Source organism: Sitophilus oryzae, unplaced genomic scaffold, assembly GCF_002938485.1.
Source record: "Sitophilus oryzae breed Bouriz unplaced genomic scaffold, Soryzae_2.0 scaffold_154_pilon_pilon, whole genome shotgun sequence".
Taxonomy (NCBI): Eukaryota; Metazoa; Arthropoda; class Insecta; order Coleoptera; family Curculionidae; genus Sitophilus; species Sitophilus oryzae.
Window position 1 is genome coordinate 423,928 of NW_022146225.1, and position 14,849 is coordinate 438,776.

General features: G+C 29.5%; 1 protein-coding gene across 6 annotated transcripts; it reads right to left on the reverse strand.

Moving 5' to 3' along the window:
• Window positions 1–517: 517 nt before the first annotated feature.
• On the reverse strand, window positions 518–14,785 carry LOC115878992 (adenylyl cyclase X E-like). Of its 6 annotated transcripts, XM_030895607.1 has the most exons (22): window positions 14,587–14,785; window positions 13,982–14,083; window positions 13,758–13,890; window positions 10,481–10,630; window positions 8,163–8,537; window positions 7,380–7,529; window positions 7,193–7,305; window positions 6,881–7,025; window positions 6,681–6,820; window positions 6,459–6,608; window positions 6,274–6,400; window positions 5,505–5,725; window positions 5,205–5,426; window positions 4,891–5,055; window positions 4,545–4,791; window positions 4,416–4,484; window positions 4,211–4,354; window positions 3,616–3,835; window positions 3,358–3,521; window positions 2,886–3,114; window positions 2,483–2,596; window positions 518–1,171 (listed from the first exon to the last, which is right to left on the reverse strand). In XM_030895607.1, the coding sequence occupies exons 3-22, from the start codon at window positions 13,878–13,880 to the stop codon at window positions 999–1,001; spliced, it is 3,441 nt and encodes a 1,146-aa protein (XP_030751467.1). In that variant the 5' UTR covers window positions 13,881–13,890; window positions 13,982–14,083; window positions 14,587–14,785; the 3' UTR covers window positions 518–998. The 6 variants fall into 6 exon arrangements, with proteins under 6 accessions (XP_030751467.1, XP_030751469.1, XP_030751466.1 ...); XM_030895609.1 differs by lacking the exon at window positions 13,982–14,083; XM_030895606.1 differs by lacking the exon at window positions 13,982–14,083 and having other exon boundaries at window positions 13,758–13,920.
• Window positions 14,786–14,849: the final 64 nt, after the last annotated feature.

Here is a 14,849-nt window from a genome sequence, read left to right on the forward strand (position 1 = left end):
AGTGACAGATAAAGCCTTGACGTTCTTTCAGTATTCCAGTTCATCTCTTTTTCTTTCTAAAGTGTGCGTTGAAAGGAGACAAAAACAATTTTTGGTGACCCATAATTTGTTATTCGAACACCACTTTTCTCCTTGTCGGATCGTTGACGTTGACTTTTTTTGATCGACCTGAAAACTTCAAGCAAAAAGATGACACTTTCAACAATACCCTGACAGATATCAGAGACGATACAGGTTTTTCCTCTCTTTTCCCCTGGAATACTTTTAATTTATTATTCTTTGTTTATCTAGATTTCTCAGAGCACTATGAACGAACTCAGCTTGTATGTTTGAAATAATCGTCTAGTTGGCTTAAAAATGATGATCGAAGACATTTCCCATTTGACCACAACCGTCAATTAATGTAAGAAATTCTGACTTACTAATACCAACTAATACTGACTAATAGGAAAGGAAAAATTAATAATTAACATTGGCTTTAATATACTATTTTAAAACCAAAACACAATTTATTAACACAGCAAAATATTATTATTAATACTAATAAAATGTTAATATAGTTTTATAAATATTATATACAAGGTACCCTTGATGACGTACCTTCCCAAAAAATGTCAAGAAAAATGTAAAAAAAGTTTAACAATATTTTTTTCCAAAAAAATATTCATAGGTGAGTTTTTGGAGTGGAACTATACAACCAAATACCTTCTTTAGCAGATACCCTATATAATGTAAAATATCAGTGATACATTCTTTAACTACTAGCAAATAAATAACCTAAAAATCATATTTACATTGGCTTATGAATCTCAATATTAAGCAGGAATTAAAAACCAAATGAACCTAAGTAGATACAGAATATTGTTGGCTATAACGTAGAAATAGATTTCTACAGTTCTTCTTTCTGTTAATCATATATGAGCATTAGTATTGGTGATACTTTTTGTAATAACTATAAAAATAAATAATAAAGAGAGCACATAAAGTATACTCGTGGTTCATTCTTCGGAAGCGTCATATCTGCGCCTGACTAAATCAAAATTTGAGTCGAGTTTGACAAAATATGTCATTTGATTTCCTGCTCCTTTTACTTCTCTAACACCTCTTTCTTCACATTCGTATCCTAATTTTTCGATTTCCTCAGCTGTGGATTCCAGGACCTGTATTTTACCTAAACAACAATAGAAAAACTCAATAAATCCATTACCTACCCAAACAAAAAAAAAATAAAAGTATATTTTCAACTGAATCTTTCTTTCTGGTTTGGTTTGGTTGTAATTCCCTTTCACACCTTTCAACTAATCTTCTTTAAAAACACCTATTATAGTCTGTGAAACGAATAACTTTGAATTTGACAGTTCCCGCGGGCTTTTCTAGTGTTAATTTTATTAGGTTAGCAACTTGCGGCCATGCTGATGCCGTCTCTAATAGAACAGCCCCGGAGCGAGATTTATGACGTCACGCTAGTTAGATACTACGGATTAATTATGTTGTAGAATGATGGAAAACATAATTTATTCCTTGTCAAAGTATATGTAATTTTAGGATTATATTCGACATTACCTTTTTTCATATGACATAACACTGATGAAGGCTATAAACGTTAGCTATAACAAAAATTTTTAGAATAATTTTACATATAAAATGACAGCGATCTTTATTTCATAGCCATCGCTGACGCCTTTTTCCTATGATATTGTATTATTTGCAAATATAATTTTTTCGAACATTGATGCTTTGCAAAATATACATATAAATTTTGTGAAATAAAATTAGAACGACACTGATAAACCGGAATTTAAGTCGGCCATATTTGATAATAATACATCACTATTAGTAGATATTGAATATTTTTGTTAAATTAGATCGATTTCAAAAAACCAAAATTTAAAATATATTTTACATATTACCCATTATCTTATGAATCTCATTCATTATTTGTATATTGTAAAACATTTGAACATTTGTATAGATCATAGTTTATTTGTCAAAGTAATTATTATAAATAGATTATATATATTGTATTTATTAACTGTATATTATGTATATTTCATGTAAACTGATATCATTTTTAAAATACAAACCTAAAGTACGAGGAATAATTATGTTTTCCGTGTATTCTACAACATATTTGTTAATCCGTGGTATCTAACTAGCGTGACGTCATAAATCTGAGTCGAGGCTGTTCAATTAGAGACATTTGATATTTAGAAATGTCAAAGGCTGATGACATTTTACTTTGTCAATTATGACATTTTCCTAATTTTTTTTGCAAGAAGAGGAAGAACTGTCACGTGGTTTATTATTTTCCTTTTCTATTTTACGAAAGTAAAAAGAGTTACCTATCTGATTCGATCAGGCACTCATTTTAAAGAATATCAGTAACTTTTTGGATAAAGGGCTTTTATATTTGCCATGTTGGTAAAAAATAACGGTCAAAATTCAAAGTTATTCATTTTATAGACTATAACAGTATATTCACCTAACATGCCGGTACTGTCCATCCTCGATGCCATATTAACAGCATCTCCCCATATGTCATACAAAGGTTTTTTGGATCCTACCACACCAGCAACAATTGGACCATGGCATATTCCTGAAACACACATTATTTTTTAACACTTAGATATGTAATTATCATTAAAATATCTTGTTAACATATGGAAAGAAATCAGGATTCCTTCTTCTTTTTCGCGGACTTCCTTCTTCTTTTTCTTCGGACTTCCTTCTTCTTTTTCGCGGCATAAACTGAAGCTTGTTCAAGCATGCATGTACCATGTGGCGGCGAAGGTACATGCTTGTACAAAAAGATTGTTCGTGCGTGCTTGTCAAGCTTGCAGTATTGTGTGTAGCCACCTTAAGGATAGATACTAAGAAATTCTTACCTATTCTTAAATGCACCTCAGTCATAGAATTGTTATGTGCTCGAAATATTTTGAACATCATAGAAGCGAAATTCAGTAGCGTATCTAAGGGCGTACTGGTATGATGGGTTTCCACTTCGTACGCCACTGTATCTTTGTCAGTGGGAATGGTCAGTCCACACGCAGCCATGTAGGTCCATTTGGCTATTTTAATTTTTTCTACTTTGGAAAATTCTTTGCGATTAATCAACTACAAAAATATCAAAAATAACTAAAAATAATCTAATAAGGAACTTAAATAATATGTCAGTTGTCAGAGTTAAGATGGAGTTAAGCAAGTGGCCAACGGAAAGGTCTCTGACAGTGACAGTTGTGTCTGTCATTTTAATTCAGAGGCAAAGAGTCGTTGGACAAACTATATTGTATTTAATACTGCTTTAATAGATAAATATAATGTAGTATTGCTAATTTTCTGATAGTAGTATATACTTACTGTATCTATATCCGTAACATAACCGTTCATCATAGTAAGAAATGAGTTCTCATTCTCCATATAGCACTCATCAAATATCATAGAAGCAAACATAACAGCAGCATTATTGTGACTTTCATAGTAAAGTTCATTACTTGAATTATTCACGTCTAAATAGATTTTAGCTGAAAACATCAAATATAATATTATGAATAAGTATTTTTCTAATTAAAAATACTCTCAGATAAGTTAATTCTATGTTAAAATATCCTTACTTACCTACGTGTTTGGGTAAAATGTTAATTAACATATGAGTATTGACAGCTTGTTGTTCATTGGCTTTTTTCTTCTCTTCCAGTAGCTTGTTGGTCCAAAGAAAATCTAACCTGTTCATGTAGTCTGTCTGACGGTCAATCAAATGTAAGGTGAATGTTAGAAAGACAACACTCATTATATGGGCAGCTTGAGGTGATAAATATGGGTTAAATGTTTCACTATTCTGAAAATGAATTCTTGTAAGAATTTGAATCATGTTCCAAAAATTAAATATTTAAATCTAGAGGTTTAGAATGTTTCAATTTTCTCATTTTTAGAATATTTAACTTTTTCCTTCAATTTCAATTTTTAAAGCATATTTTTTGAAACTTTTAGGACGTTCCACTTTTAATTTAGAATGTTCCAATTTGTTTAAAACCTATTTTTAAACAGTTAGAAAGTTCCAATTTAAAATTTAGAACGTTCCAATTTTACTTTTAATTATTAGAATGTTCCAATTTTTTTGTAGCTTAGAAAGTTCCACATTTTAGAGATATTTTGATTTGTATAATTTGAAAAATTTCTTAAAAATAAAATTTAGAAAAGTATAAATTCTTACCCTATAAATATAATTGACAAAAAACACTATACAACACCCATAAGCCACCGTAGTTATAACTGCGTATAATAGTTTGATCCAAATAAATATTTTCAAAAATAAGAACGTCATTATTAGCGTCAGAGCGCAGGCCTGGGTCATACTCTAAAAATCATAATTTTAAAAAATCTAAAATTTTGCAGTAAATGTTTGTATTACTATTTACCCAAGGTACTAGGCAATGTCCTGCAATCAGGGAATCGTTCTTTTCGTTTGATTCTAGATGGCATAATAACTAAAAAATATAAAAATATAGCAATAATAAACATATTTTTTTTAACAGAATACCACTTACAACTTCCAACAAAACACAAGTAACAAACAGGCAATACACCACAGTATATATAAGCCATCTAGCCCAAAATTTCTGTGTTATATACATAGAAGTCCTGTACAGAAATCTCACAATTATATTTTTAGGAAGAGTTTCTCCAAATTTAGTTTTGTATTTAAGATATAAAAAATATGTCCAGGTACTAGGTAGTAGAACAAAAATTAGAATTGCTTGTGATATGACTATTTCGGGTCTCCACCAAGTATTTCTACAACAAAATGTACAAAATAATGATTAAACTCAATCACAAAATAGTTGCAATGCAAGCAAAAAAAGTTTCGTATAAAACACTCATATCATTACTTACCTTTTCAGTGTTAAGTTTTCAATAATATACATGCATAGTAAGAGTCCTACCTGTCCCAAAACGTAGTATTTGAACATTGGATCTGTCAATTTGACATAAGCAAGCTCGTTTTTCTTATTACGAAATATTAATAAACTACTTATCTCCTTTTCTTTAATATATTGACTGAAAAAATACATGCTTTAAAATGCGATTTTAAAACGTATCGATATTTTTAGATATTTATATCGATATTTTTAGATAGATCGATATATTATCGATATTTACAAAACTATCGATATGTTTGTACATTCCTAAAAGAAATTTTAACTTACTCTTTTTTGGAAAAGGACATATTATTTATAGCTTTCTCCATTTCGTCATCAACTGTAGCTGTGGTTTCCATGTATCTTTTAAAATTACTGTTCATAAAAGCAGTTCTTCGCTTAATATCAGAAGTGGATCTTCGTTCTTCGTTTATTCTAAATCTCAAACTGGCTCGTCTTTGGTATACAGTGTTTCTTCTTCCATTTGCGTCACCATTAGATATAGCTTTTCTAAAAAAACATGCCATTTTTTTTCAAAGTTCTCAAATAATTTTTAAACAATTTCAAACTTTTTAATAGAAAAAATACCTTTCATTGTCGTTGTCAATATTATTACTCTCGATTAGTGTCAAAGTTGAAACAGGTTCTTCGGCAATATTCGGCAATTCGGAGGTGAGGTGAGCCAAATTTAATGGAGGCATGCCATTTTTTCGAAAGAGTGAAGGTCTAGGTTGTGCAGGAATGTGGCTATCTTCGGGTTCGTAAACCTTATGGTTATTGCGCGGTATTGTGTTAGGATGCTCGGGCATCTGAAACCCATTAGGCAAAATAAAACTGTAGAAGGTTCCAATTTTGGAATGCTTTCTTTTTAATAATGTTCCAAAAATTAATTTTTTAAATTTTTTATCTTTTTGAACATTTAGGGTCTTTCAATTTTTTTTGTTAGAACGTTCCAACTTTTATTTGTAGTGTTTAGAATGTTCCAATGAAAAAATTAGATTGTTCCATTTTTTTGGAACCTTACTTTTTTTATATTTTTCTTCAAGCATATTTAAACAGGTATTTTAATTAAATTAATAAAATTATTTAAAGAGTCTGTTCTAGTTTTTTAATAAACTGTAGAATGTTCCAATTTTAGAGTGATTTTCTATTTAATAATGTTCCAAAAATAAAAATTTTCAATTTTAATTTTTGAGACTTTAAGAATATACCATATTTTTTTTAGTTTAGAACGTTCCAATTTTCCTTTGAAGAGTTTAGAATGTTCCATTCTAAGTAAATTGATGACAAATTATTGAGTATTTGATGTAGTTTTTTATTAACAAGAACACTAGAAATATCGTGAACAAGTACTTACTGGCGAGACCAGGTACGTTTTAAGTTCATTCTGTTTAAACTGAGCGACTGTTTCACCTTTATCTGTCGGTACTATATCATAGGGCTTCTCAAGTAACTCCTTGGTTTTATTTGTTATATGGACCTTCCTACAAATGAATAATTTAGTTAAAAACTAGAATATTTCTGTTTTTCATTTTTTCAAACCCTGGTTTTCCCTCGCTCTCCATTTTGTTGGCTATGTCTACATCTTTCGACCATATATCGAATTGATACTTGATTTTTCCGATAATTCCACAAATGATTCTTCCAGTATGGATTCCTATTCTCATATCAATTGTTAGATCTTTCTCCTGTCTATATTTTAAAGTAATAATATCATAACCTCAGCATTTTATTTTTCAAAAATAAAAATTAAAAAAATCTGACCTGACTTTGGCAATGATGTTGATCATTTTCAACCCCAAATCAACACAGGCTTCAGCAGGGTTTTCTGGAGGATTTGGAGGTAATCCAGAGACACAATAGTAACAATCTCCCAAGAACTTAATTCTAATGACTTTAAGTTTCTGAAATGTATTAAATATTTCTTTATCAAAATTTTTGTTCAATTTTTTGTAGTTTCTTACGTCTGAAGCATCATCAAATCTACCAAACAATTCATTTAATGTTTCTAATAATGCGTTTATGTTCAGTTTCTTCGTCATGACAGTGTAATTGACGATGTCAGCAAAAAGAATGGTGACATTATCGTGAGTTTCTAACAGCTTTTGGCTGAAAAATAATATCACTTATCACAGTCAATGTTCTTAAAAATAAACAGAATATATTATCAGTTTTTCCGCGGTAAACATATTTTTATATAGGAACTTTTATCTGTAATATCGTCACCCGCTAAGGTTGGTACACTAGTTCTTTACACTCTGTATACTCGTACATACCTGTCGTCTTGCAAAAGTTTCCCAGACGTTAAATAAGCATCTTGAATTTGGATATAGTTTTCTTTAACCTTGGATATCAGAGGTGCAGGGATTATACTTGACATAAGTTGTTCCTAAATAAATAAAAAATGGATTTATATCTATTACATATAGTTTCCAGGCGATCATGAAGCATTATGTTACTAACCTCTTGTTCTTTTTCATGCTTGAGCTGCAAAGTATTCACTATACAGTCTCTACGGTCCAAAAAACTTTTTCTTTGTACTAGTTCATTCAAGGAACGGAAATACAAGCCTAGTCCGTTGAAACACACCAGATAAATTGAATCTGAAAAAACCTAAAATGTCCTAATAAAACTAAACATTTGAACATAATAAAAATACATTAAGAAAAAGAATGGATAAGATCCACTACTCAATTAAAATTAAAAATAAATCTTTCATTTTAGTCAATTTTGAAAAAAAAATTAAAACACTTACAAAATTATTATTCTTATTATAAACGAAGAGATACGAAATCTCAAGGCAAAAAAATAAGTACCCTTTAGATCATTGTTAGTTGAAAAAAAATTCTGTACCTAAAGATATTAAAATTTTTACAAAATTTTGAAAATAAATAATCATCTGGCACTTAAAAACTAAAATAGCTCGAACTGAACGAATAACTTATTTTTTTTAAATCAGTTGATAATTTTTATTGTCTGTCAATCACCGTAAATTATTTAAATTAACATGTCAGAATTTAACAAGACAAGATTAAGATAATCCCCATTGTACAATTATATTTCCATTTTGTATTAGATAATTGCAATTTTATTATAAATAATTTCTAATTACAATACCTTAAAATAGATTTAAAAATAACTAACATATTTTTCTAATACCCAAAACTGATTATTATGCAGATAAAGAAATTCGAAAAATATCAAAATTTTCAATTTTTTCCTATTTTTCTATAAAAAATTACTTACTCTTTTAATTTTCTTATCCGTATCCAATGTATCATAAGATATAAACAGTACTGTAATGACATGTACAGCTGAAACCAGCAACCCTGCCATAGTTGCAATCCAATTTTTTGGTACCCCAAAAAACACGTAACAAGCTATAATAAGTAGAAACGTGTAGGCAGGAGTGTAGTAGTACCCATCCGGTACATCCACAAAACTGTGGTACAGTGGAACAAAAAAGTTTCCTATAAATAACGCTATGAAGGCTGTGGTAGGGAAATATGACCATTCCTTTTGATTTTTGACAGTTACTTCGAGAAAATAGAGCCCTATAACTGAGAGACATGTTATGCTTGCGTATACTGTGAGATCTGGAATTAGTACAGTTAAATTGTCCTAAAAGAAAAGTTAAGTTATTGCTAAAAATGTTTTTTTTTATTTGCAAATAGCTGCTAATGCCTCGTCTACACGTAAAGTTTTACCTCTGAGTTTTTATCATTTATATCATTAAGTTTACTGAAGTTTAAAAGAATAAAAAATGGAATTTTGCTACAAAATTGTATTTATGGTTTATCTATATTACATTTTTGAAATCACGCAAAGTTGATGTAATATATTCATATTATTTGTTGTATGTTTTACAAAAATTTACTTTAAGCTGGTCCTACACGATGAGTTTAACTAACGTTCTAAACAATATTTTTTCACAAATTTCTACAATATTGCAATTGACAAGTGTGTCTTCCACACGTGATGGCAAATGTTCATGTGTCCAACGTTAGAAGGTGTTTGGTTTTTACCATCTTTAGTTGCAAAAAAAGTATGAACTGTGAAAACCGTATCTTTGTACCGCTGCTCATAAACGAGAAACCCTCTGATTTATGTCATTGATGCGTTTATTTTTTATTGTTTATTATTGTTGTTTATACCGTATGATCGAAAAAAACGGCGTCCAGTTGGCGTGGAAATGAACACCAATGACATTCCCCATATAATTTTACATATAAAATGAGAGCGATTTTCATTTCATAGCCGTCGCTGACGCCGTTTTTTTCGATTATACGGTATAATATTTTATTCTAATCTGTATCTACAAAAAATTAATATACAGGGTGTTTCAATACAAATGCGAAAAACTTCAGGGGGTGATTCCTTGTTCAAAATAAAGGGTAGTTTGCTTTATAAACGTTGGGTCAAAAGTCAACCATTAGGGAGATATCGCGGTACAAAGATGACGGAAAAATAATGTTCTTATTTTTTATCTTGAAAACGAAAAGAGATAGACTAATGAAATTTTATGGAAGCATTACTGTTATGAAAACACACTTTCTGGTAATTTTTCCACTTTTTTAAAATGAGTGGAAGGGGTTGAAATAAACTACCCCTATCATTCTTGTTAATGAAATTTAAAGAAAAATCTTATCAAACACATGCAAAAAAATTAATTTGGATAGTTTACTTTGTTTAGAAACTTTTTTATCTCTTGTATTTTTTTAGTAAAACTCACCGATTTGAAATAAAAAAATAAAATGTAAAGCATTACATGTCAGGACTAAAAATATTTTTAGATTAAGAATCTAGTGATAATAATGATAATAATAATAATCTAGATAATAACGTATTGCAGTAGGGTAATGTCAAATAAAACAATAATAGAAACATCCTAAAAAGTGACAGCGGCCGACTAGATTTTTTCCTAAAAAAATTACAGCTGCCCACTAGATTCTTTATCTAAAAATGTTTTTTGTCCTGACATGTAATGCTTTACATGTTATTTTTTAATTTCAAATCGGCGAGTTTTATCAAAGAAACACAAGAGATAAAAAAGTTTCTAAATAAACTAAACTATCAAAATTAATTTTTTTTGCATGTGTTTGATAAGATTTTTCTTTAAATTTCATTAACAAGAATGATAGGGGTAGTTTATTTCAACCCCTTCCACTCATTTTAAAAAAGTGAAAAAATTACCAGAAAGTATGTTTTCATAACAGTAATGCTTCCGTAAAATTTCATTAGTCTATCTCTTTTCGCTTTCATGATAAAAAATAAAAACATTATTTTTCCGCCATCTTTGTACCGCGATATCGCCCTAATGGTTGACTTTTGACCCAACGTTTATAAAGCAAACTACCCTTTATTTTGAACAAGGAATCACCCCCTGAAGTTTTTCGCATTTGTTTTGAAACACCCTGTATAGATAAAAAAATGGGGTATTGATTTTGATTTTAGAAATGACTTCAGCCTTTTTAAAACTGACTTTTGTTGCAGCTCTCTTGTAAGAACAAGTACGCCTGGCAGGTAAATCTTTTTGTGTAGACCAGGGCTTTAGGGAGACTTACCGTATTCGTGTAATTTTCTGCAATCAATATCAGCGTATGCGCCAGGAACAGAAAAAATGTCAAGATGAGGAACAAGGAAAAATATCCAAAATTTATTTTATCAGTGTATTTTCTAAAAAGGTTGTACAGCTCTAATGTTTCAAATTGAGACTAAAATAAAAAAAATACATCAAAATCCTATTTTATTTGTTCTTATGTTCCATATAAGATTGAAATATCTCATATACAGAATGATATACGCTTATTTTGCCAACAAAGTTGTAGCGCAAATATCAGATAAGTATGAATCCTGATAGGTATAGAAGTTTTTCAGAATACCCTGTACACATTTTATGAAGAGTATAATAATGTTATATAATAATAAACCTCCATATATTATGTTTCCTATTTTTAACCCTGATATGATGTCACAAGATTATTACAAGAAACAGAAAATTAATTAATATGAAGAAATAAAAGAAAAATAAAAAACCGTTTCATCGAAAAAAAAGGGTGTCACAGAGTTAGCGTCATTTTGACCTCGCCAAAATTATCATCGATCGTCATTCCCCAGCCGTCTATGACGCCCTTTTTTTTCTATCGTAATTCTAACATTTGCCAACATTCCTTGAATGCAGGACACAAAACATATTGGTACAGTTTTAAAATGACTCTAATGATTAATATCTCAACAAAATAAAAATACAAATAAAAATTTAAAAAATACCAAAAATCGAAAGTAATATTTGCTCTGTATTATTATTTTTACATATCTCCTACCTTTTTATTTACATGCCGCCAACGATTTTTACACATATTACTATCTCATTTAAGATAAAAAAATTGAATTAACTACTGAATCACTTTCAAATAATCACACTGTATATTTTTTCTACCCCATCGATCTTCTTTTGTCACGATGTAATCAAAGAAACAGCGATTATACGACGCCTGAAATCCGAATATTTGCTTTTTTCGATTTTACAATAAAACAATTAACAATTCCGATAAATATAAGCATTATCTCAATAATATTATCTTTACAAATACATACTTTAGCAAGTTTACCGGTATTTGATGTGTAATCCACGCGTTAAAGGATTAAAATGTTCTTGAATTTATTGTAAAATTTGCAATGACTCAAAAGCTACAAGAAATATTTCTGTCTTTTGTAAAATCTATATTAAAATTGATGGCTATACATTTTTAAAGACATTGTAAGTGTATTTCACTTTTATATTTACACAACTACCTAGGTTTTTTCACGAAGTATAATTTTAGCTTAGCTTCAATAATTTTGTGTCCTGTACTCTATGGATACTGGCAAATCATAGATATACAAATAATAATATCTCAAAGTTTAGTGTAAAGTAAACCTTCTACCCAAGTAGCAAAGAGAAATTCTAAAAGGATTGAATTATTTTATAACAGTCGAATAGCGTTGTCTTAAGGACTGCTTGATTTTATTAAGCGTTGGTTTCGACCATTCTGTTTTTTAATAAAAGTTGTCATATTAAACTATTTTCTAGTGGTTTTTACAACGTATCCTATAACGCATTAAACGATAATTTCTTTTGTATGATATAACACTTAATAAGACAATGCTATATGATAACAAACATATTATTTTATTAGACTCTTATACCCACGATGTAAGAGTTCTATAATATTCATATAACTAGTAGTCACAAGATCATATATTAGTTACTTAAACTTGTCTTATTAAAGTTGTATTACGTTGTATGATAGAATGTTTTATTGCGTTAAACTACGGTGCTGTATACAACACCAGTTATATAGCCTTATATGATAATATAAGGCTATATAACTGGTGTTGTTGTTATATAATAAATTATGATTAACAAAATAAATTCGCTGTAATATCTACATTATAAAACTGGTAATGTATAATATAACCTCATTTTAATTTAAATGGTATACCTAGTTATTTAGTTTGTTATTGTTGTTGTTGCAAAAGTAATATCTACGTACGAGTATAATCAATCACAGCTATTATGAATTCTGGACAAAGTTGGAAAAAAGTTAACAAACGCAGTGGTAGTTATAAAGAACATGTAAGAAAAAACTCCTCGAAATTACGGCAAATAATCCCCAGAATTCCCTGGGTTCTCAAAAGCCAAAATCTCTCGGGTTGTCTGGCTTCTTCAAAGCATTGTTGCCACGTTGATGTATAAGTTTTACTGTAGTAAATGTTTGTATTGTTTTATTGTTGTCTTTCCAAGTCCTTAGGTTGCCGCTCACTCGTTGGGCACGCATGAAATACATTGCGTGCATGAATCCATGAAAATCTGATCATGTTTGTTAGTTTAAATACTAATCAAATGAGATTTTGCAACATCTATTTGTCACAAATCTCAATATGTCCAAAATAGTTCTATAGTGCCTGGAAATTCTGCGTAATGATAGATATTTATCCTATACCGTTTTATTTTGCAACAAAGACTTATTAAAGGGATTCATTTATGATAAAATGGTTGCATTATAATTCGTTATGTTTAAGGCAGAATTTTTGTATGGCCTATGGCCACCATTATATGAAGCAAAATTAAAAACATCAAAATAAATTGTAAAATGTTATTTTTGAGAACTATTTTATGATAAGATTCCCACATAACAGTAATAAAGTGTTTACTTAAATTAAAAACAAAAATTTTTGAAAATTTTATTTTATTTTATTGTTTAAATTTATATGTAAACCTTAATCGAAATTAAAGCGCTTTTATTTTTTGCCAAATACATACCTATAATCTACCAGTAAAATTTTCGGCGCAACAAAAATTGTCCCTACTTTTCAAACCCTATTAATGATTTTTTATTTACATATTTGTTGTACCTTCTGGCTCTACCCGCCATTTTCATTGTCGAGTAAAGTCTCCGCTTAAAATATAATTTGCTCCTAATATTCTTCGGCAAAAAATAAAATACTCTTGTACCTCGCTAAATGATCAAATGTTTTTATTGTTCTGTTTCTTAGATGTGACCACGTAATACACAATAAAACTAGTTTTATAATAGTCAAATAACGCTGTGTAAAATAGTTGCATAAGAGTTGTATATCCTTTTTATAGAACTTCTATACTACTAAACGGTTGTATAAAAATGGGCCTTTTTTAGTTGTAAAGCTATCATGTTACGGTCATATAGCACGTTATATGAATTGAGGTATCCTATAAAAATTATCACACAGCTGTTTATACAACCTTTATAAAATAAAATTTGCTACTTGGGTAAAGCCTAAAAATAAGGATTTCCTCGAAATCAACTTCCTAAAACTCACTCTTAAATGCTTTCTGGTCCATTTCTTCTCACCATAACTTTCTATCTCTACTGGACCGCTTCCGAACAACTCTTCATCTACACTTGTTAGATCTACAGACGAATTATCATTTATATCCATCATGTTGGCATCTCTTGTTTCATAGCCAATCAAATATGAAAACCCAAAATCAAAAAAAAGATTTCTATGATGTATTGTTCCTAGAATGTCTAAGGTATTTTTGCCATTTAATTCGAATGGGATAAAATGAATTTAGAACGTCGTTTCTGATATAATATTGTTAACTCTGTATATGTAGTTTGCAAATGCCACCCTTGGTTGAAAATCTTAAAAAATGAACAAAATGCATTTAGTAAGTTTGCTCCTCATATGTTCCTATTCACTGCAATAGTCAATTTCGATTAACCAGCTGCTGGGTCAACTAAATTGTACGTGTGTGGCCCGCTTTTTAGTGTTTGAATCGCCAATTTTAAGTAATCGTTTTCAGAAAACGTTTATATATGTTTTTTAAATCACACTTGCGTAAAATATGAGTGTACAGGTACTCAAGTTGAATTGTGATAAACTATTTGTTTGATATGGGTAGATTATCTGAATTTGACACTGATACCAGATTAACTAAGTTGTTATTTGGAACAAATCTGCGAATTGTTGTAGCTTGTTAATACATCCAATCAATAGAGATAAAGAAAAATTTATCACACATTTTTTAATTTACTTTCACATCAATTTTATGGCCAAATTTTTGTTTTTGCTATAATCCATCAACAAAAAAATATGATTTAGGGTCAATAAAAATGGTAGTTTTGCAAAAATAAATAATACTTACAATCGAAAAATAGTTATGCACTTAAAAACTAGAATTATATCACAAAAACTATCAGTGAGAATAGCAACTAGTCATTTTCACTCACGTAAAAATTTGATTTCCTTAAATTTTAAAATATCAAACTTTTTAGCACTAAAATGACCGTGATATCTGCTAATCTCGATTTATACTAAGTACCGGATTAAATGAACCTTGTTTAAATAATCCGTGAAATTTTCATTTCGTACTTTTCGGGTGGTGGGGGTAAAGAACGACCCTTCAAC